The sequence below is a fragment of the Meriones unguiculatus genome, chromosome 6 (assembly GCF_030254825.1).
Source record: "Meriones unguiculatus strain TT.TT164.6M chromosome 6, Bangor_MerUng_6.1, whole genome shotgun sequence".
Classification (NCBI taxonomy): Eukaryota; Metazoa; Chordata; class Mammalia; order Rodentia; family Muridae; genus Meriones; species Meriones unguiculatus.
The window spans coordinates 136,042,181-136,066,172 of NC_083354.1; the positions used below are offsets into that span (position 1 = coordinate 136,042,181).

The window sequence follows — 23,992 nt, forward strand, 5'->3', positions numbered from 1 at the left end:
GGCAGAAGAGTGAACACATGAAGGGATAAATAAAATTAATGATCTTATAAAAATATCATAAGGAATTCTACTTACTGTAGAGAAATCTTAATTCATAAGATGGCTGCTCTGGCAGGAGATCACATCCAGAGACCTTGTAGGTCTGTGTGATCCCCCTAGAATACAAACATGCCTTTAATCCAGGAGACAGAGGCAAGCAGATCAGAGTTCAAGGTGTGCCTGGGATAAAGCAAGTTTCAGATAAAGAAAACCTTAGGTCCAGGTATGGGGATACATGCCTTTGCTCCCAAACAATGAAGGTAAAGTTAGTTTGTAGAAAGAAAGTGATGTTTAATTGAGTGGCAGAAAAAGTGATGAATCAGAAAAAGATTTGACCAAGTAGGACATGCCCAACTCTCACAAGGACAGAAAAGAAAGGGAAGCGACTTAAGGGAGCAGCACAGAGAATGAGAGAGGGAGGAGGCAGTTTTATAGGGAGGGTTCTACAGAGAGGGGTTGAATGAGGGAACAAGCTAGACACAGGTGAAGACAGAATGATCCAGAGAATGGAAAGGAGCTAGAAGATTAGAAAAGATTGCTGAAGTTAGTGTGAGGCCAAGCAGAGCAATCCAGAGGCCAAGAGAAAAGCTAGATTAAGTAAGTTAGTTGGGAGAGGAGTTTGAGCCAGAACAGGTGAGTTGAACCAGCCAGCTATGAGTATAGAAGGAACAAAAAACGTCGAGCTTGTTATGCAGTAATTCTCAGACACTGAAAATATTCTAGGACTAGGTTAGGTTAGGTATGGAGGCTAGAAGGACTAGGCCTTCTAGGAAAATATTCCAGGACTAGGCCTAGGTTAGCAGAGAGAGGCAATAATCCTTTGGACAATGATTGACACAGGTGACTAAAGGTTCCTTTTAAAACTTATTACTATAGAAGCCCTCCCCTCCCTCTGTGCATGTATGTTTTAATGAAGATCTTCTGTAATGAAGATAGCTGTGCCCCTACAAACTGACAAAGAAAAAGCTCAGCACCAGGAATGGGTTACCTCTTTTAGAGTTGTTCCTCAGTAAGGTCCAATAGACATCCAATTATTGCAGGCTATTGTCAATGCAATTGGTTACCCTTCAAAACTAGACAGCATGATCCTATTGTTGAAATCACCATACGCTTGAGTCATAGAGCATGACAAAATCAAGTTGCTGGTGACCTGAAAGCATCATTTCTACTGGCTAGCTTCAATAATGCTAGAAGGTGTGGTGCACAGTACTGGAAGGAAAAATTAACCATCAGTCTTACCCAGTTGTGAGCCATGAGAGGTATAATAAGGTGGCTTGGCAAGACATGAAAACTGGTGCAATATTGGCGCAAACATCATGGGAATAACCAACCACCTTCTGACTGGATCTAAGACCCACTCCATGAGACAACACTTTTACTCGGCACCATTTTCAGATGAAGAACCTGTATCTAGACAGGTCATAGGCCCTGGGGAAGAAGCTACTATTAATCTGCTAAATGGGCATAATATTAAAACAACTCCCATTGACTTATTATACACACAGATTTAGTACATCTCTCAATCCTCAGCAGAGCAGTTTCTATTTTCAGTACCTGGCAATTAATACAGAAACTCACAACCTGACAAGCTGCAAAGAATAAAAGGATGCAGAATGTTCAGCTATAAATGTGAAATCTATAACACATTTTCTCCTTCCAGGATTCAGGAATCATTGCAGAAGAGTAGGTAGAAAGCCTGTAAGAGCCAGAGGCATTGGGTGAACACAAGGAAACAGTGTGCTCCAGACACAACTAAAAGCTGTACATACGAACTCACAATGACTGTGACAGCATGCGCAGCCAGAATAAATCTCAGCATGGAGAGAGGAGGTAGACATGAAGTCCTGTCCCTACAAGAGGAGGATTTGAAATTGACAGATGCTGGGAGAGAGAAAGTAAGTTTTCTTAAAGGATTTTTGCTCCTGGTAAGTTTACCATGCTCAGTGGAAAGCTAGACCTCCGATGCTCTACAGGAAGCACACTTGGGACTTGATGGGTAGAAAAAAAATAAAGGACACACATTTGGGTGGTTAGGGAACAGAAGAAGACTGGGAGGAGTCAGGAGGGAGGTAAATATGAACAAAACACATTGTACAAAATCCTCAGGTGATTAATTTTTAAAAATTGAAGTCAACCCCCCCACCAAGAAAGCTAGCTAAGCTTGAGCCTGAGCTTGCCAGCCAGCAGTATTCCTCCATTGTTTCTGCTTCAAGTTCCTCCTTGAGTTCCTGCTCTGATGGCCCCCAATGATGAACTGAATTAAGTCCTTTCCTCCTCGGAGTTGCTTTTGGTAGGAGTGTTTTATCTAAGCAAAAGCAGAGATAAAGCTGTGACAGGTATTATATCCTCAGTCAGTGCTTCTTTCTGCTTAGAGGAAAGGCCATTCTCTGTGTACATTAGTTCTCCATATTCCAAGACATAGCACCAAATTCTGTCAGGAACTTTCTGTGATTCCTGTATTACCTTCTTGTTATGGCAGGAGTATGGAATGGTGCAACTTTTGCCTATGACTCCTTTTTCTCTCTCTAAAGTCTTGGGAATCTGTGGCTTTGTTTTGAGTCTGGAAAGAAAGCACTCATTTTCATGATTAATCATAAGATAAATAGCAACACACACACACACATCAGGTTAGTGAATTTTTGCGTTGTTAGTTTGCAAAAAACTTTTTTAAAATTTATGGGTGGAGACAAGTTTTCTTGAAATTTCTTTATCTACTGTGATAATGTCTTTTCCTTTTATATTTTGTTGATATGATATAGTCAACTTTACCGAATGTTAAAATTTGAATTGGCCTTAGATTACTAACGCCAAGCCGATTTTTTTTTTCTTACCATGTTATCTTTTTATGTAGTTAGATTTCACTTGCTATACTTGTAGGTTGGCCAGTCAAATCTTTATATCAATGTAATGCTAGACTCATGAGTTTTGATGTATTCAACTTTCTACTTTCTGTAAGTGTAACTACAGCATTATTATTTTTCCATCCTTAAATATTTGGAATCGGGGACTGAAAAGATAGTTCAGCAGTTAAGAGCATTGGCTTCTATTCCAGAGGACTCAGGTTCAATTCTCAGCACCCACATGGCTTTAACTCCAATTTCAGGAGATCTGACATTCTCATACAGACATACATTCAGAGTAAACACCAATGCACATAAAATTAAAAATTTGGAATCAGGCTGGAAAGGCAACTCTATGTTTACCTTATAGTTTCCTCTGTTAACTTGTTGCTTTTGAAGAGGACCTTGTTTTTGCTTCTCAGAACCTGGATAGTGACCCACAACTATCTATAACTATCTGATACCCCTTCTGATTCTTGGGCATTAGGCACAGAAATTGTGCACATCTACCTGCAGGCAAAACCTTTATACATATCAAATAAAGTAGTCTAAACAAATTTAAAGATGTCAGGAAGATGGTAAACAGCCAAGCCATTTGGTCTTCCAGTTTTCTTCTAAGATGATCCAAATTACTATACTAAATTATGGAGCTATTTATGTTATCCTTAAGATGTTTTGTGAACTTTGATAGTTTGTGGCTCTCAAGGAATTTGTACCTTTCATCTTTGCTCATTGCACACTGTTAATACTTCTTAATACCCTCATCCTTAGAATTTCTGTAAAGTCTATACTGACAACTAACCCTTAAATTTGTTTTTGGTGGACTGTTGGCACAATGTTGTTTCCCTGGGACTTGGGGCTCAGAGGAGGCTAGGATGGCTAACCGGGGAGTCCAAGGGACCCTCCTGTCCACTGCCTCCCTGGCACTGACATTACAAGCATATACCATTGCACCTGGATTCTTGTGTGGGTTCTGGGGACAAGACTCAGGTCCTCCCACAGCAAGCACTTTACTGACTGAGCCATCACACCAGCCTTTAATTCTTATTGACGATTTATGTTCCTTCTGATCTTCTTTCTCTCTCCTCATTCCCTTCCTTACTTATTCCTTGATCAGTCTAGTTACATGGTATGTTAATTATATGTTGATGCTTTTGAAGTTTTTTGTTTTTTCTTTGATTTTTTTCAAGACAGGGTTTTTCTGTGTGGCCTTGGCCTGGACTTGCTTTGTAGACCAGGCTGGCCTTGAACTTAAAGAGATCTGCCTACGTCTGCCTCCCAGAGTGCTGGGATTGTAGGCATGCACCACCAGGCCCATCAAAAATCTTTATTTTCTTTTGTTCTACCCTTTTCTTGTTAATTTTGATTTTAATTAACTGAAACTTGTAACTTTTAAAATGGGTGCTTGCAATTCTTCCCCTTTTAAGTGGCTCCTGATTTTGTTGTAGGCACTTTGCATAATGTCAACTCCTTGTGATTTTGGGAACGAAATACAGAGATTTACACATGCTATACTCTATACTTCTTTGATGGTCCCCAATCCTTTTTAATGAGATGAAATTTGTTTTATGATACTGGATATAGTCTATCTTCAGGAATTTTTCACGTGTACTTTTAGATCGCATATTTTTTGTCAGTAGAGTCACATGTCAATTAGGTTAAATTGGGAGATACTATTGAAATCTTTTATAGCTGTATTAATTTTCTAAGGTATTATCTGTTACAGAGAGACTTTTTAATTCTTAACTAAAATTGTTAGGTGGATATCGTGATGGTTGCTTGTAGTCTAAGCTACTTGAGACGCTGAGAAAAAAAGGAACAGGAGATTGGGGGCAGCCTGGACTTGGTATCAACATTGTTTATTTGAATATTTCTGCTGTAACAGTGTTACTATATTAATATATAGTTATACTTGTATATATGGAAATTGATATTTATTTAATAGATATAATTGTACTTAACATTGTTAAGTCTTGTCATAATGAAGTAACAGACCAGATTACTTTGTTCTTCCCATTTCATGACTCACATAAACTGAATTCACATAAACATCAGATATTTGAGAGCAGGGCCAGCCTGGTCTGCAAAGAAAGTCCAGGAGAGCAAAAGGCACACAGAGAAACCCTGTTTAGAAAAAAAAATCAAACCAAAAACAAAAACAAAAAAAAACAAACCCAAAGCCAAAACCAAAACCAAAACACACAGCAGGCATTTGAATTCAAATTTTCTTTTTTTGTATTTTTTTAATTTTAATTAATTAGTTTATTCACTTTGTATCCCCCCTGTAGCTCCCTCCCACTCCCCTGCCAATCCTACCTTCCCTCCTTCATCTCCTCCCATGCCCCTCCCCAACTCCACTGATAGGGGCGGTCCTCCTCTCTTTCCATCTGATCCTAGTCTATCAGATCTCATCAGGAGTGGCTGCACTGTCTTCCTCTGTGGCCTGGTAAGGCTACTCCCCCCTCACGGGGAGGTGATCAAAGAGCCGGACAATCAAATTTCCCCTCTTACGTCTAAAGATGGTAATATTAGAGTCAATGACAAGTTTAATAAGGACAATGAATGGAAAAAATACTTCAACAGAGTTTTAACTTTGTTCAGCTGTATCGTAAAGGGAGTAAAAGTCGTTATGTCTGAGGAAAAAGGACCGTGACTTCTTCAGTGTCCCGGGATCCGGGATTCTCTCCCTCCCTGGGTTCTTCTGAGCCTCCTCCATCACAGGGCGAGGGCGGAACCGGCTCCAGGCGCCCCAGACGGGAGCGGGCCTCCCGGGCCTGGCCCGGGCCGATCCGGCGGCTCTCAGACCCTCCTCGCTCCCGTCTAAAACGAGCGCGACCTTTTCTGCGGAGGTCTCAGCCCGCGCCCTCACAAAGTTACCTGGAAAGTCAGACACGGAACTCGGTACCTGTCCGCACCAACAGGCTCTCGCGAGAGCGTGGGTGTTGTTGCCAGTTTCAGCGATGATCTCGCGAGAGGGGCGGGGCGGGGGCGGGCCGGGCCGTGGCGGGAATTTCACCTGCTTCCGGTTCGGTGCGGCGGGCGCCGCGTCCCGGGTCTGCGGGTGAGCGGAGGTTCTCCGGCGCCGTCGCCCGCCCTGTGCGCCGCGCTGGGGCGGAGGGGGCGGCGGGCTGCGTGCACTCGGCCCGCGCCAGCGCAGCAGCGGGGAGCGGCCCTCTCCTGCCTCCGGGAGCGAGCGGGGACAGCTTTGCCCGCGCCGGCGACGCTCATGTCTGCGCCCGGGGCCCAGGAGGACGCCCGGAGCTCTCCGGAAGTTTTGCCCTCGCAGGTTTTTGTTTTAACTCTGTTTTTTTTTCCCCACGTGCTAAGGGGACTTGAGTCTCCGAGGCCCTTACCTTCCAGCTTGTCCCAGCTTCTCTCGGGAGCCTGAGTGAGGACTGAGCGAGCCGCGATGTCTTTTCAGGGCATGATGTAAATCATGGATGGCTGTTCTGCAGTACCAACATTCATGACTGACAGCTTGGAGTTGGAGCTGGGGACGGAATGGTGCAAACCCGCTTGCTTTTCTTGCGCCTTTGACAACAGAGAAGGAAAGTATTTTTCTGGAGATTCCTACCTTGCCAGCGGCGCCCTGAAGAGGTAGGTGAAAAACTAATTGAAGACCTCCCCACCTCCACTAGTGTTGTTTAGTTATCGCTAATGTCTAAACTTTAGTGTTCATCAAGCCCTGCGTGCTGTACAAGCTCAGTACCTAGAATGTTCCAGCCAGTGGCTGGGCTTTCAGTGTTAAAGAGAACTTCCTTGGTGGGTGATAATCTCTAGGACGGGTAGCTGAACAGGTAGCAGCCTAGAGTTTTGGAAATGGTATTTCCTTTTAAGTGATCTACAAGTTTTCAGAAGTTTATAAGAAAAATGTGACCGGTTTTGTTGCTCTGGTTCTTTCCAGCCCTAAGCATCCACATACAGAAATCAAAGACTTCCATTAGTCGAAGAGATATTACAATAAAATTGTTGTTTTTGAATTGTTTTGGTAATGGTCTTTTAAGGCAATGTCATTGATTTTATGAAATCATGGTTTTATGATTATATTTTCTTAATAACTTTAAAACATGTTAACTTCATGATGTCCTTCTCCAGGCATAATTAAGAATGTTTGATGATTAAAAAAAACCCTCATCTCATTCAAAGAGAAAATACTGTGACTTAAGCCCACCTTGTATGTTGCCTAGAATCCTTTGAATTACATCGCATTTCACCTGTTTTGCACAATGTAAGGTCTAAGGTCCCTAAGACTTACATATGCCATGTATAGTTTGGATGCAAATGATTAAGCCAACATTTTCATTACAGGTTAATTTTAAATCTTGATCCATTGCCAACTAATTTTGAAGAGGATACAGTAGAACTATTTGGCATCCAGTGGGTTACTGGAACAGCATTAGTAAGTTCCTGTCGAGAGCTCTTTCATTTATTCAGGTATGTATGTGTCTAGTTTTAACTCTAATGCTTTTGTGATGTTTTATGTTACTGGGTTTTTCCAATACTGATTTCAAAAGCGTCAGGGAAATTGCTGTTATTTTGTTGCTCTGTAGGTCTTACCATTAAACAATTAGGCAGTAATGGCTGATAAAAATAATGGTTTTAAGGAGTTGTTTATATTGCTTTTTAGAGTCCTTATTAATATGTGTGTTTGTGTGTAAGTGTGTGTGTTGTGTGCATGTGTAATGTTAGAGATGGAATCCAGGTTATTGTAAATGTTAGCCAATCATCCTGCCACCCAGCTATACCTGCACTAAATAAATATTTGTGTCTATAACATACATACTCTATCCATAACATATATATGCATTGTTTTTGTCTCTTAAGACGGTATCAACTGTAGCCAATGTGTATCCTTGGGCTGACCTAGAAATTATGGCAGTCCTTCAGCCTACCCAGTACTGGAATTACAGGTGCAAGCCAACTGCTGGCCTTTGTTATTTGATACCATGTTTCGAAGACAAGATTTAAACTATTCCATCATCCCTCCTAAAGTTATGTCAGTGTTTCTTTGATGTATTATGAATGTATGTATGTGTGTTTATGAATGCTTAGTTTGCCTGCATGCATGTGCACTACATGCCTGCCTGGTGCCCACAGAGGTCAGCAGGGGGTGTTGGATTCCATGAAATTGGAATTATGGATGGTTGTGAGCCACCATACATACTGGGAACCAAATTCATGTTCTCTCTGAGAGCTCAGCTTGTAACTGCTGAGCCATCTCTCCAGCCCTGTGTTACTTATTTGTTTATTTATTTATTATGATGATGCTTATTATTTTTTGAGACAGGGTTTTGCTGTGTAGCCTTGGCTGATCTGGAGTCACGTTGTAGAGCCAGCTGGCCTCTACCTGCCTCTAGTGCTAGGATTGCAGGCATGTGCCACCTCTCGCTCGCTGAGAGAACAAGCTGAGTGATTTTTCTGTAATTCTGAACATTGTAGTGAAGGTTTTTTATCTAAGAGAGTTTGAAGGCAAATGGGAATGACCCTTAATTAAAATGAGGCATTATAGGGCTTTACAAATACATTATTTATGAAACTGTTTTAGTTTGCCTGTTTAGTGGTGTGATTAAAGATGATTACAGAAATCAACTGTGGTAAAAAGGGGTTAGTTTATTTGCTTACAGGTTGTAGTCCATCATCAGGTAGAGCGAAGGGAGGGTCCTGGATGTAGGAACTGAAGCAGAGACACAAAGGAATGCTCTTTTTTGACTTGCTTCCTAATTGCTTGCTCAGCCTAATTTGTTATATCACTTAGGACCACCTGTCCAGGGATCACCATCCTCACTGGGCTGGGCCTCCCATATCATAACAGTCATTAATCAAGACAGTGTCCTATAGACTTTACTGTAGTCAGTCTGGTGGCAGCATTTTCTCAAATGAGGTTGCTCTTCCTAGATAACTAATTTCTATCAGGTTGACTAGGAGCTAATCAGGACAGTAATTCTCATTTTTCCGAGCCACTATATAGTTGTATTATACAGTTTAACATAAAACTTAACCCTAGAATGTTTTATGTATCTTAAATTTTCTGAAAATACAAATATCTCATTGATATTGGTCTGTAATTTTCAAGTTCCTGAGATCTTTCTTTTATAGATATTTTTGTAACATTAGAGATGTACTTTATTTTTAAAAATTTTTCTTAAGCTGACTTGTAATAAAAATTACAAAGTGAAGTATAAAAAACAAAGCTATCCAATAGTGTTAGAACCACAGTCTATGTAATTTCTATGTACTTTACATTATGCTAAAATTTATTCTCACATTTTTAAAATCAGGCAACAGCTATTTAACTTGGAGTCCTTATTACAAGTCAACTGTGATTTTGGTAAGTTTAATGTGTATTTAATCACAAAACAAGATGATGTGTAGTTGGGATTTCATAAACATATGAAGTAAGTGTTGTGTCAGAGGGTCATGGTATGATGTGTTTAACATTCTGAAAGATGATGGCTTTTAAATTTTGTTATAGCTGAGATTTGTAGTTTTCAGTTATGTAAGCCCTAACTTGAAAAAAAACTAAACTTTTCTGAGAGACTTATTTTTTGGAAGGTGAGGAGTGGGGTGGAGAACATAAATGCAAGATAAAGAAGTTAACAGACCTCCAGGGCTCTTGATCTTCTTTCCTGCTTTCTACTTGTGTTTCGTTTTGGCATTTTAGTGGATTACTGATTTAGTGAAGGGGTACAGGTGTCTTGTGAAGGAAGCTGAACAGCAGTGTTTTTATTGCAGCCCAGCTGCTTCTCTTTGTAACAATTTTAATGTGGTGTAGTATTTGGAGTCCTGACTTTGTGTTCAACCTAGGTTTTAAATCTAGCCAATAGTATGTCTCTTACGTAACAGTTCCTATTTTATCGAGTTCTTGTAAGGTTTTAATTCCATGATGCATTTTAAGTGTTTATCTCTGTCTATCATATTGCCTAGTAAATAGAGATCATCTGGAACATGTTTTTGGTCAGATAGGTTCATTAATTACCAAAACATTGGGTAAATGCACATGTGCTTGATGATTTGTGTAAGATGTAAGGGCAATAGGGTTTTATTCTGGATTGGATGCTGTTAAGGAGCAAAGGCAATTATTAGATGAAGACACAGGATGGGAAGGTTTTCAATAATTAAACTGGGCTTAATAGCATGAAGACAAAGATGTTGCCTGTGGTATGTGATTGCATAGAGCAGTAAATACAAATTAGCATTGTTTCATTATCATCTTGTGAGACTGTTTCATTCCAGATGTATATTTACTCCTGGTGCAGAGAGTTTTGTTCTCAGGTTTGCTTTTAGTTGAGGCAGAGTTGACCCATCTTATGTGGAGTATGTGTATAATCAATCATTACTCATAACCTTGGTGACTGGTGTCTTGGTCATCACTGTTTTTTTATTGATCTGTTTTTATTGTTTGGTTTTCTCCTGAGATTCTGTGATACATTTTTCTGTTTCTTTGACTATTTAGTAATGTTACATTGTGGTATGTACTATTGGTTTTATATATTTGCTTCCAGGAAAGTTCAGCATTCATATTGCTAGTTATTTTTTTTTTTTTTTTTTTTGTTCTGGCTTGCTATTTAATATTTGCATTCTGTGAGGTCTTTCTGACGGTTGTTTTCAGTTTTTTGAGGACTTCTATAAGCAGCTTTCTAGTAGCCTAGGAAGAAGCCTGGCAAACTTTTCTGATGTGTAGTAATTTCTGTTTTTCATTCCTGCTAATTAGGAACTTGAACTGTCCTAACCAGTGTGTACTTCATAGAGTTGTTTCCAGTGTTCCTCTTTAGTCTATGACAGTGGTTCTCAACCTTGGGGTTGTGACCCCTTTGGGGTTGTATGTCAGATATTTACAGTATGATCTATAACAGTAGCAAAATTACAGTTATGAAGTAGCAATGAAATAATTTTATGGTTGGGGTCACCACAACATGAGGAACTGTATTCAAGGGCTGCAGCAATAGGAAGGTTTTGAATAAGATCTTTCTTCTCATCACTGAGTAGATCAGCACTAAGGAGACCTGTAAGTCACCAGACTTTTTCTTGTATGGTTTCTTTGTTCTGTCATGGTTTTGTCCAGTGCATTTAATTTTTGTAAATTGAGATTGGCTGTTTCCTTAAGTGTTATCTGTCTGGATTTTCCTTGGGTTAGTGGCTTAGCAGCTACCTCTGGATGGGAAGCTGTTATGATCATAAAGTTCCATCTCTCTAGGATAGAATTCTTGTATTGTCATGATTCTGAAAACTTATTTTATGTTTTCTGGTTTTTAAGTTTAAAATTGGAGATAGGACATCTGAACTTCATTCTGTCTTGCCTAGATGTGGAGGTTTTAGCAGTTTTTAGAGAATACTGTTTTCATGGACTAAGAATCATGAAAGTTGGGATTTGTCTGTTTTGTGTTGTGACAGTACTGAGACTTCGTAACTTTTTATTTTTAAAAAGTTTAATTAAGTGTGGTTCTAGCGATTAAGATGCTTAGATCTGGCAGCTCCACATTATAAAGGCATAATTTGGGCTTTATAGACACCTGCAGAAGAGACAAAACATGAGTAGTGAACTCATGTGACAGGAGATCACTGTCCTGGTAAATAATGAGGTCCATAATGAGGTAAATAATAATAATAAGTAAATAATAAATAATGAGGTAAATAATGAGAACAGAGAGATGACATTCATCCTTCTTAATGACTGGTCAGCTCTTCAAACTCCATAACACCCAATACCACCACAACGGAAATTAAATTTGAGTGTAAGTTTTCGAGGGGCAAACCAAACTTAGACTATAGCAAGAATGAAAAAGATTTATTTATTGGTAAAGTGATATCAAAGATCAGTTTTAATATGTAGCTATTAGTATAATTTCACATTTATGTTTTCATTGTCATTTTGTCCAAGTAGTAGCCATTTTATTCATTTAAATTCAAACAAGTTTTATGTTACATGTGGATGAGAAATTTTTGTCTATAATTCTTACTCTGTTTTCTCTGCCTTTCTTTTTGGTCTCATATATTATAATGTTTTTCAGTGTTTTTGCATATTGCAGCAAATGTATATAATTCTCGGTGATGAAATGTTAAATTGAGTTAAATGGGTGGCAAGGAGTGAGTTTGGACAATTATTCAAAAGTTAATGGACCTTATAAATAATTATAAGGAGTTTTGATTTCATTATAAATATAGTTGATGACCTTTTGTGCATTCTGACTTGAGCAACACGAATTAATTCACAGGGTTAGAGACATGGCCCTTAAGCAGGAGGAACTGAATTTTGTCTCCAACGCACACTTATTTCAGGCAGCTCTACTGTCACTCCAGCAGTAAAGGCATCTAATATTCTCCTTGGGAACCTGCCTATATCCACACACAGACACAGAATTTCAAATAAATCGTAAGGAATTCATATTTTAGCAGAGTTTGCAGATAGATTATAGGAAGGTAAAGCAAAGTCCTATCATGGGTTTTCTTGTAGTGGTATGAGAGACTAGAGAAAGTGGGTTATTTCAAAATATATTTGTTGTAAACTTAGGAAGAGCTATAGGTTAGATATTAAGTTTAGCCTGTTAAAAATTTTGGCCACTGACAGTTGTTTAAGCTGTCATTGATAGTGTCTGTTTTCTTTTCAGGGAAGATAGCCTCCCTGCACTCCAAAGCAGACAGTATTAGACAGAGATGTGTAGTGTTTCTCCACTACATTAAAGTTTTCATCTTCAGGTAGGAAAACAGATTTTTTTTTTGTTTTTGTTTTTTTAACTTCATGGATATCTGTGGGCATATTCACACAGACTCTTGTATGTTTATTCTATCTAATGACTTTTTAGGTATCTGAAAGTACAAGATGCTGAGAGCCACAATCTCCCTGTCCATCCCTATGAAGCTTTGGAAGCTCAGCTTCCGTCGACGTTGGTTGATGAACTTCATGGATTACTTCTATATATTGGACATCTAGTTGAACTTCCCAGTGTTACTCTAGGAGCATTTGTAAATCAAAACCAGAATAAGGTTTGATTAGTTTATTTTTTAAATTATCCAACGTTTTTCTCCCCAAAGAAAAAGTGTTATTCAAGAATAAGAAGAATTGATACCAGTATGGCATGAAATAAAGCTCTGATCTCCTGTCTTGATAATTATGTATTTCTTATTGTATAAATGTGCCTTACCTAAGTTTCTCCATTTACTCGGCTTATTTAACTTGCAGAAAAGATGGGAAGACAAATGATTGGTGTGCCTAAAGTCTGTAAAACATTACACTTTATTAGTAGCTTTTCTCTATACAACAGTGCAAATACTTAGACGTTTCAAATATAAATTAGCCTCTTTGAAATTTCTGTTACACTCATGTCATTTTTATGTTACCGTAAATTGTAAGAAGGAAAAAGTCTTTTTTTTTTTTTTTTAAGTCTGCTTCTTATAAATCTGAGGCTAGCCTCAGGATGACTTTGAACTTCTGATTCTTCTGCCTTTTTTTTCCCCAAGTGTTGGGATTATAGACCCAAACCATCATATCTAGTTTATGGAATGCAGGAAATTGAACCTGGGTCTTTATGTATGCTGCCAAAGCACACTACTAACTATACCCTTAGTCTCAAAGAAAAGTCATCATATGAAAAAACACACTTTTACATCGGGACCTTACTATCAGAGCTTAATGGTAGAATGTTTATTGCATTCAGTGTTGGGTTCAATTCCAATCCTCCAAAGGAAAAAAATTGTGCACTTTGAAATCCACATCTATGCCTTCCAGTGTCTCAGACTCTTTTTGGAATGTAGTTGGTTATTTTAATTATGCAGTTTTTCCACCAGTAATAAACACTTATTCTGAAATTTGATTTAAACAAAAGGTATTACTATCACAGCCTAGCTTATAGATAGATAACATTCTGTATATGAAAACTGGAGCATATGTAAGTGAGAAATTATGATAATTCATGGGACTCTCTGAACTTTTAACCCCTCCTGTTGTATTTGGCTTCACTATATCAAACACTAGGTTTTTAGTAATATACTTATCAAAATTTATATTTTATTTTGGTAAACTTTAACAACAATATACTTTTTAATCTGAGATCAATGTTTAAGAGTAAAAAGTGTTCTAAAAAAATTTGTAGGTTAGTATGTTTGACCTAGGAAAGCAAGCCAGTTGCATTTAACTGTCATGAAGAAGGCAGATTTTGGAGGAAGGTAATTTCTGTTTCGGAGTGGTTGTATCTTTTTGTCAAAAGGGTCTTTATTTTTTTACAAGGTTTTTGTGGACATTTCGATTTGGTTAACATGAAAAACTAGTTTCTTTGAAGTCTATAAACTAAATTTTAAGTCAGGAGAACTTCTTATTCTTACAGTATAAAATATACACCGAAATACTATTCTGTAATGAAATAATCTTTTAAAAACTTATGATTTTTATATATTTTTATATACAGTATGTTAGTCTTACATATGAAAAGCATTATTTTAGCTATTTTCAGTTGTGCATCTATCTTAAAACTTTTCATTAGAGATATTACTTATTAGATATTGTATACTATAAATTGTTTCTTCTATTTCACTTTGTTTCCAGGTAGATGAGTGGTTTTGTGTATGTGTGTGTATGTTTGTATATGTGTGATTATATTTACTGGTTTTTTTCATGTATTTAAATTAAATGTATAAAAAATATGTTGGTTTTTATATCTATGGTTATAATTTATCTCTTAAAATATATAAGATGGGGGGGTTGCTGAAGATTTGCCTCAGAGGTTAAAAGCATGGGCTATTTTTCTAGAAGACCTGGATTTGATTCCCAGCAACCACGTGATGGCTCAAAAGAATATAACTCCAGGTCCAGGGAATCTAATGCACCCTTTGGTCTTTGTGGCCACTAGGCACATGGTACATGTACATACATGAAGGCAGAGCACCCATACCCATGATTTTAAAAGTGTGTAAGGGGATAGGAACTCTGATACTAGTTATTGTCAATGGATGTGCTTAACTCTTATGGATTACATTTTCCTCGTTGATTTGAGGTGTCATATTACCTTTTCCCTGTTCCTGCTGCTTGTCACCTCTCCCCATGCTACTTTGTTGTTAGTCAAGCATTTTAATTTGTTTGTATACCTGATAGGGAAACCCTCATCCTTTTTTCTAGGTCCTTTAATAGAACTCGTTAGTGGCATTGCGTTGTTTTTACAGTGATACTCAGTGTCAGCTAGTGGTGACCTAGTGCAGCTTAGAGCTAAAAATTCTGACTTTTGTGTTCAGTAGAATTGTTGAATGCTGACTCATGAATTGAGAGATAAAATTCTTCACTCCCTCTATTCCTCCCTCCCTCCCTCCTTCCTTCCCTCTTCCCTTCCTCCCTCCCATCCTTCTTCCCTCCCTTCCTTTCTTCCTGTTCTTCAATACAGGGTTTCTCTGTGTAGCATTGCTTGTTCTGGAACTTATTTGTACACCAGGCTGGCCTTGGGATTCGGAGATCCACCTGCCTCTGCCTCCTGAGTGCTGGGATTAAAAATGTGTGTCACTACTGCCCAGCTTCAACTTCTATTTCTCTTTTTTTTTTTTTTTTTATTTTGAGAAAAGAAGGGTTTCTTTTGGTTCACAGCTCCAGGACACAAACTGTCAGAACTGGGAAAACATAGTAACAGGACCACGAGGCTACTGGGGTCACAACACATTCATGAATTTGGGTGTTCAGCTCACTGTGTGCTTTGTATTCACTTCTGGCCTCAGGCTAGAAGATCCTGACATTCAAGGTGGGTCTTCCACCCTCATTTAGCCTATCAATGTAGATGCTGAGACATGGGCAACCTTTGGGCAGAGTGCAGGGAATCTTAGGAAAGAAATGGGAAACAGTAAGATCTGGAGAGGGCAGAAACTCCACAAGGAGAGCAACAGAACCAACTTCTACTTCTTAATGAGGAATAGCATATAGTTGGTGTGATATCTGAAGTTCACTATTTTATGTTTTATAGTTCCTATGCATTCACTGCATTAAAGAATGTCTCTTAGATAAGGTCTAAAGCAAAAACTATCTTAAAGATTTCTTTACAGCCTCATGGCTAAGTACAGTCAGCAGTTGGCTGGAAGGGGTCTGTACTGTCCAGTCTATTCAGCCATCTCAATGTGTCTTCATTAAATCAGCAATTAAAATGTATTCTTTTAAGGATCTCCAGTGAAAGAATTCTCTAATCAAGGTTTTTTTTCTTGAGCTTTGAATAGTTAATTGGTAGTTAGTTGGTTCTTATAGTGTGCATAGAGTCTTATCCTGTTGTGCAAAATATCCAATATTCATACTTAACCATGTCATTACAGCTCTTCCCACCATCATGGCATGTATTACATCTCCACTTAGATACACATTGGCTGGTGCTGGAAATGCTTCACATGCTGGGTGAAAAACTGAGTAAGTTTGCAGGGTTCTGTCTTAATTTTTTTCAAATTCTAAGTTTCATTTATTCAGTCATAATTTTAAAATGAAATTAGTCAGGTTGAATACACTGGTCTATAATCCCAGCTCTTAGGAGGCAGGAGGATCATGAGGGCTGCGTGGATTGTATGATGAATTCTGGGTCGGCCTGAACTATATAGTGAGACTGTGTTCAAAAGTAAGTAATCAATTATATTAAGTTATAAGTCGTTAATAAAAAATAGATAAGACATGTTTATGTCCCTTTTTCGCCCAAAGTGTGTATCCTTTATGCCCCACCTAATCCCCAGAGAAGTGAAAATAGCTCGGCCAGTTTATCTTTTTAGTCTCTGATCTGTTGCTATATATATATTTTTTTTGTTTATAACTACAAATGGTATGGTTGTACTTTTTATTGATTTTTTTTCTTTTGAGACAAGGTCATTTATTTACTTATTTATTTTCAAAACAGGGTTTCTCTGTGTAGTACTGGCTGCCCTGGTACTCCCTTTGTATACCAGACTTGCTTCAGATTCAAAGAGATCTGCCTATCTCTGCATCCCAAGTTCTGGGATCAACAGTGTGCATCTCTACTGCCTGGCTAAGACAAGCTCTCTTACTGAACTGAACTTGCAGTTTTGGCTAAACTGACTGGCCAACAAGCCCCAGGGGACTTTCTTCCCTGTGCCGGATTATAGGCCCTTGCTGGCCTTTGCTTGGGTGTTGGGGCTCAGAACTAGGGTTTTTGTAGTCATACAACAACATTTTACCCACCAAGATACCTCCCATCTCCCATTTAGCGTCTTTTGAGAGATATATTTGGGAAAGTAATCAGCTTTTCCAAGGCTGTACATTACAGATCCACTGTACTTATTTAGCCATGTAGTTTCTGGATTGTTTATTATATTATAAGTAATGTTTCCCAGAAGACACAATATACATACATTTTAAATCTGCGTACACATTCCATAATATATTTTCTTAGGCATAGAATGGGGCATTTAAGTTTTGACATTGAGTTTTACTGTATGTTTATATTAGACTCTTGCCAGTAATAGCAAGAGTTAATGTTATGTTTTGCTAGTACATGAAAGAGATACCACATGTCTTTTTTTCTTCATTGTTTTTTTTTTTGATTATCAGTTATCTTCAACATCTTTACATAATTTTAATTTTCTATTAATTGTCTACTTATTTATTTCAATTTTCTAACTTTTTTAGGAGTTTGTATAAATAGAGAGTAGTCTTATAATTTGAATGCTGTAAGTTTATTCGTTTGGTCTTCTTTTTCTTGAGACAAAGTTTCACTATTTTACTATAGTTGACCTAGACCTCAGTAGATCTGTTTGCCTCTGTCTTTGGAGTGCTGGGATTAAAGCTGTGTATGACCACACCCAGCAAATTTTGTGGGTTTTTTTGTTTGTATGTTTGCTTCATCTTGGTGTTTTTGACATTTTATGCTTCAAAGACATATGTGTCGGTACATTTTAACTACATATGTATAGAACTATGTACACAGATACAGAGATAAAGGCATTCAGAGACTTATTATGACTGTATTTCATATATTGAGAACAGCACTCAAGTGGATACACTGATGTAGGGACATGTTTTGGTTAGTGTTTACCTTGGTTTGCTGTTTTATACCACAGAACATTACCAAATGGTAAGCATACAAGCATCCGTTAAAAAGAAAATTTGTCATAGATAATGCCAGGAACTGTACATAAGTGATTATTCTCAAATATAACTTACAAAAAAAAAAAGAAAGAAAGATTCTACATTGTGTTTTACTTTAGAAGAATCAGAAGAGGTAAAATCATTTTCTTCTTGTGAGAATTAATAAAATCTGAGGTTTAAAAATAAAATTTACTTTATTTTGCAGAACATGTTGTTTATGGACATCAGTTTATCAGTCAGGCAGGTGACAGTTTAACCAATGTCAGCCTGTTTGAACAACATTGTGAAAATCTTCTCTGTGACTTAATAAGTCTGTCACTCAAGATATATGACAAGGTAATGCTTTAAGAGTTACTAATGTTTTTTTTTAATTATTGTCATTATTATTTATTACAATTTATTCATTTTGTATCCTGGCTGTAGCCCCCTTCCTTATCTCCTCCAGGTCCCATTCTGTCTCCCATTACTAATGTTTTAATGACAACAATCCTTAATACATGTGGTTTAATATATAGGAATTTGAAATGGTTTCTATTTAATATTAAACCATGTTAATATTTCTTGTTTTGTATTTGGTTCCTGGTATCCGGGAGCTAGAGGGAACAAGGATTTTGATATAAGCGTTTATAGTAGGCTGGGCTTTATCTTACATCTCAATGTTTAAACTGATACATTGATATAAAGTTAGTACATACTAATGAGGTAACTTTTTTGTAAGATTTATTTATTTATTTAATGTAGATGAGTGCTCTATCTGCATGTATAGCTGCATGTCAGAAGAGGGCATCATATCCCTGTATAGGTGGTTGTGAGCCACCATGTGGCTGCTGGAAAGTGAACTCAGGACCTTTGGAAGAGCAGAGTGCGCTTAACCACTGAGCCATCTTACCAGTCCATAACATCATGTTTTGATAAGTATGTCCATTATATAAGGCTTAAATCATGTTAAGTATTTATAGAATCTTTATCATTATGGTAAAAACATTCAGAATGCTGTGTTTTAGCTTTACAAAAACTTCAAATAGATAGTATGAAACTGTTCTCACTCTACAGTAGTATACTGGAACTCCCTATTCCTGCCTAGCTGTAGCTTGAAGCTTGTTTTCTTTGTCTTAGCAAATTTATTTCTAGGTTTCTATGAGGAATCTTTGAGTGTGTGTATGTTAGATGGAACAGACACAGTTAAATAAACTGACTCTGAAGTCCATTCCAGCCTATAGTCAAAACAGGTGTTGACTAAAGATTGCCGCACTAGAAGATCCTTGCAACAATGTTCCTTTCACTTTCTTGAGCTGCTGTTACACTGCTGTGCTTTCTGTAGTCATGATAGAGTTTATTTCTAACAATATCTTAAATATGTCCTGCTTGGCCCATGCTGGAAAAGTTTTTTGTTTTTTAGCTCAGAATCAGGTTTATCATGTACTTTGGTTTAAAGGAAATATTTTTAAAAAGTTAGTGAAATGAAACTTTTCTGAAATTGAGAAAACATTTGAATTCTTTGTAACAATTAGCCATGTTGCATGTAAATAGCTTTGTTTCTTTTTGTAGGTTAGGCCTTCAGAAGCATTATTGATTAATCACTACCCATGCTCCTGTGTCAAAGAATTATGGGTTCTACTTATTCATCTTTTAGACCACAGAAGTAAATGGACTGTTGCAGAAGTAAGTTGGAAAATGGATGTTTAGTTGTTGTGACTAGTTCATACACTGAATTTTCATATGTAGGAGAATGGCTACTCAATGCACACATAATATTTTGTTTGCGCACTAGGGTATTCTGCTACATTAGCTTGTATCTTCCAGAAAATGTGCAGCAATAGAATATGTGAGGAAGTTTGGTATAAGAGATTGAATAACAAAGTTGGAGAAGCTGACCCTGGCAAGTGCAGTCAGCAAACTGGAGTCTGAACCCAAAGGTCTGACAGAGAGGGGGCAGCAGGGAAAACCACAGCAGTAACTGAAGTCTTTCTTGATCTTCGCAGGTTTGTCGCTTTGTAGTTTCCATGGCATGTCTGGCTATTTGGAGGGATCCACACACACTAGGGAGGGCAATCTTCTTTACTTCAGGAAAATTTTGAATGTGTGTCCAGTATAACATTTAACCTACTCTCTGGGGACTCTACCTGATCAAGTTGACACATAAATTAACATTACATTCTTGAGATTATAAGGAGAATGCAAAGGACTAGAGTATACCACCTTTATGTAGGAAAGCAGAGAAAAGTGTGTGCGTGTGTGCGTGTGTGTGTGCGTGTGCGTGTGCATGTGTGCGAGCTGCTGTACCCAAGGAAATACTGGAATGACAAGAAGGCAAGCCTGTGATGTAGAAACATAAATTGCTGGGTGCTAATGTAAAAGTGTCTCCAGCAGTGAGGCAGGAGCCAGAGGTAGATCTGCTTTATCTATCTCTGCCTAGAGGCTGTGTAGTAGGCAGCCTGAGGAGTTTTAGAGCCTTCTTCTGAAGTGAAGCTGAAATTCTGACTTCACTTCAGAAAAGTATTCTAGTCTGTGTGAAGCCGAGTTGGAGTTAGGAGGGTTCTGTTTGTTTGTTTTGTGTTTTAGCTTGTAATTACATCATTTTTTCCTTCAACCTCCATTCCCATCTACTCCCTAGCCCCCTTGTTCTTGTGCAGAGTCACAGACTCTTTTTCTTTATTGTTATTTCATGTATTTTTGTTTGTATTGGTACTTTTCTCTGGGGAAGACTGGTTTTCCCACTCTTAATTGCCTATAAGTCTGTGTAGGGTTGGAGCCTCCTGAGCTTTTCCCCCTTCACTCCTTGGTGTCCTCTTTGGTTCTTTTGTGTGTAGGCAGCCATGCTGTGATGGTTCCTGCATGGGTGTAGCTTCTGTACACAGCAAGCTTTCTGTTTCTCTGACTCTTAGCAAGTTTTCTTCATCACCCTCCCTCTTCTGAGAGGACCCCTGATCCTTAGATGCCTTAGCTTGTAGATATCAGGTAGGACTGGCTCCACTACTTTGCTTTTGATAAGTTGTGGTTTTTGTAGTGATTTCCATCTGTTGAAGAGGAGGAAGAGTTACCTGTCTCTGTAGGTGTAAGGCCAGACTTTTAGAATACAGTTAAGCAGTATGCTGGTTTAAGAAGGGGCAGTTGTAGTTTTGTCTCTAAGATTTCTGACTGCATTAGGCCAGTTACATTACAATATTTCTTTTTTGTAGAGATGGTTCAGGTAAGAAGAGTAAAAAAGAAAAAAAACAGAGCTTAAAAGTTTTACATTTGGGTATGGCCTTGGACTTTCCCATATGTGAACCTCAAGTTTCCTGGAGTTTCCTAAGACTCTAATTAGTGGTTCTCAAATTGTGGGTAGTGACCACTTCGTGGCACAGACAACCCTTTCACAGAGGTTGCCTAAGACCATCAGAACAGACATTTACATTATGATTCATAAAAATAACAAAATTGTAGTTATGAAGTAGCAACAACATAATTTTATGGTCGGAGGTCACAACATGGAAAGTATTTAAGGGTCGGAATTGGGAAGCTTGAGAAACCCTGCTGTAAATTGTTAGTAACAACATGCTTTAACTGCATGTCCCAATAACCTGAGTTTTACCCTAACAGTAGTAATCTCATGGATGCACCTCTGAACCTACTGTATGAACTCATTTAAGCTCAAAAGTCTTAAAATCATACATTCCTAGCTATGAAAACACATAAAGGTGACTTTCTCTTGAAAAGACCATGGTCAGGCTCTTCTGTGACTTGTATGCTTTCAGTAAATGCCCCTTCCAAATGCCCATGCTTACAACAATAAAACAAACGTACTGCTAAAATCCTTGTAATGTACCCTGAACACCCTTCTCCAGGAGTCAGCATAGTGAATACACGCAATTCTTCCCTTTCACAGGCCCCTGATACAGCTTGGTCCTACTTCCAGTGCCCAGCCACACAGGAGTGTAACCACACTGCCTGCATTATAACCGTTTGTTTTTTTTCATGTTTGTTTTTGGTTTGATTTGTGTCTATGGAAAAAGAATCTCACTTTGGATACCTATGATAGTCTCCAAATTGCCTTTCTTCTACCTCAGTCTCTGGGGTATTAGATATGTTGGCATTACTTTGAGCTTAAAAAAATAAAATAGATTCATATTTTTGTAAATATCTCCACATAGTATTTATCATTACAAAGAAGAAAATATTAATGCCATTGATCTAGCCAGTCGGAAGATGCCAACTTAACAACATAGTCAAATTTAACCTGGAATAGGATAAACTATACCTCACATATGATGCAGTGAAAGAGTAAGAATATTTCTGTGGCTGAGGTCATCATGAAGAGATAATAGTCATGTATCAGTTACTTTAAAACATCAAGGTTATGCATAGTAAAACCTGAGAAACTGGTATAAGTTAAGAGATGCTGAAGCAGCAAGATAACTAAAGGCAGCTTAGGACTGTTTGATAATGGTATCAGAGAGACTTGGAGTAAGTGTTATTGTTTGTAGTACAGAAGAGAGAAACCAGACCAGTCTGGCAGCTTAGCAAGGCCCTGCCTCAAAATGAAAAACATTTTTAAAAGGCTTGAATAGTGCTCAGTGGTAAAGCACTTGCCTGGCACAGACCACACCGAAGGTTTTATTCTCTGAAAAACAAAGTTTCAAATCACAATAATATTAGCATATAAACTGGATTGGGCATGAGTGAATTAGTTTTCTAAGAGTGCTTTGTGTTTTTGTTGTTGTTGTAGTTTGTTTTTGAGATAGGGTTTTTCTGTGTAGCCTTGACTGGCCTGCTTTGAAGACCAGGCTCACCTTGAACTCACAATAATCCACCTGCCTCTGTCTCCCCAAGTACTGCGATTACAGGCTTGCATCGCTGCACCCAGCTAAGACTGTTGCTTTGTCTAAGAAAAAGCTGTTCCTTTTCTAAGACATTTGACTTTATCCTATTACATTTAAGGTCATCATTAAGATTTGACTCATTAAACTTACAGATTAGTAGAAAGTACATGCAACCACAAGGAAAACATTTGTGCATAAAATAGGTTTGCAGATAGTATTGTAAGATTGTTAAAAGTTTTATTAATCATTACTTACAAGGATTAAGAAGATATACTTTCAGAACTGTACAGGGTTTTAACAAAAGATACTTTTAAAACATAGAACAGGTTAAGGTTCATAATTGATGTTATGTTTTGTGTGTATACTCCATTATGAAGAGTAAACCTTTAAGTCAAAGGTCATTAGGGGAGTGTCTTATTTAACTGAATTATGTTCTTTTTGTTTCTATAGTCATTTTGGAATTGTTTGAATAAACTACTTAAAACACTTTTTGAGAAACCAAGTGACCAAAGAAGACCTTCTGTTTCTCCAACCCAGGCCAAGGATCCTTTAGGCTTTAGTTGGTGGATTAGTGTTCATGTAGCATCATTGTACCATATTGATCGCCATGGCGCATCAGATGAAATGGTAAGATTTATATTTGCTTTTGTTTTAAAATAAATAAGTAGTAAATTAAAACTCAAGTCATGGGGAAATGATTTCTCCTTTGTGTTTTTCTGTATATAATGTTTTTATAAACATCTGATCTTGAAGAATTTTAAAGTTCATATTTTTATTGTAAAACACTTGGTCTTCAACCCTGGCTCTGCTCATAGTACCTGTATGACTGAGTAAATTGCTTAAGCTTTTCTGATCCTTTTTCCTCACGGAAAAATATCATGGGTTTGCATTACTCCAAAGTTTGGTTCTAATCAAATATTGCAAGAATGTCAGGGAAAAGCTTATGTCTCCCAGAAGTGAATCAGTCTGCTGTGTATGTAATATAATGAAAGTATTGCTTTGGGGTCTAAAGGTAAAGCTCAGGGTTTAAGAACACATCCTGCTCTAGCAGAAGCCCTGAGTTTTGCTCCCAGTACCCACCGTCAGGTTCCCAGCTGCCTGCAACATTAATTGAGGGATCTGTTGTTGTTTTGGGGCCTGCTGCAGGTAACTGCCATGGTGCACACACCCACACACATAAGAGTGTTGCTTTATATAATGTTTCTTTAGAGTTACCGCTTTTCTCAGTTTTACCTTAGGAGCTGTCAAGTTTGCTTCAAACAAGG

At 38.0% G+C, this 23,992-nt stretch overlaps 1 protein-coding gene across 2 annotated transcripts in view; it reads left to right on the plus strand.

Annotated features, from left to right (window-relative positions):
• Window positions 1-5,884: 5,884 nt before the first annotated feature.
• Mms22l (MMS22 like, DNA repair protein) overlaps window positions 5,885-23,992 on the plus strand; it is a 121,010-nt gene continuing 102,902 nt past the window's right edge. Inside the window, exons 1-10 of one of the 2 annotated variants that reach the window (XM_060386067.1) lie at window positions 5,885-5,940; window positions 6,301-6,476; window positions 7,188-7,313; window positions 9,158-9,207; window positions 12,485-12,572; window positions 12,680-12,860; window positions 16,152-16,242; window positions 18,131-18,261; window positions 19,474-19,587; window positions 23,178-23,354. In XM_060386067.1, the coding sequence (XP_060242050.1) occupies window positions 6,316-6,476; window positions 7,188-7,313; window positions 9,158-9,207; window positions 12,485-12,572; window positions 12,680-12,860; window positions 16,152-16,242; window positions 18,131-18,261; window positions 19,474-19,587; window positions 23,178-23,354 (1,119 nt within the window). In that variant the 5' untranslated portion in view covers window positions 5,885-5,940; window positions 6,301-6,315. Of the gene's footprint in view, window positions 5,941-6,034; window positions 6,166-6,300; window positions 6,477-7,187; window positions 7,314-9,157; window positions 9,208-12,484; window positions 12,573-12,679; window positions 12,861-16,151; window positions 16,243-18,130; window positions 18,262-19,473; window positions 19,588-23,177; window positions 23,355-23,992 lie in introns of those variants that run through there. The other variant, XM_060386066.1, reaches the window with a different exon arrangement.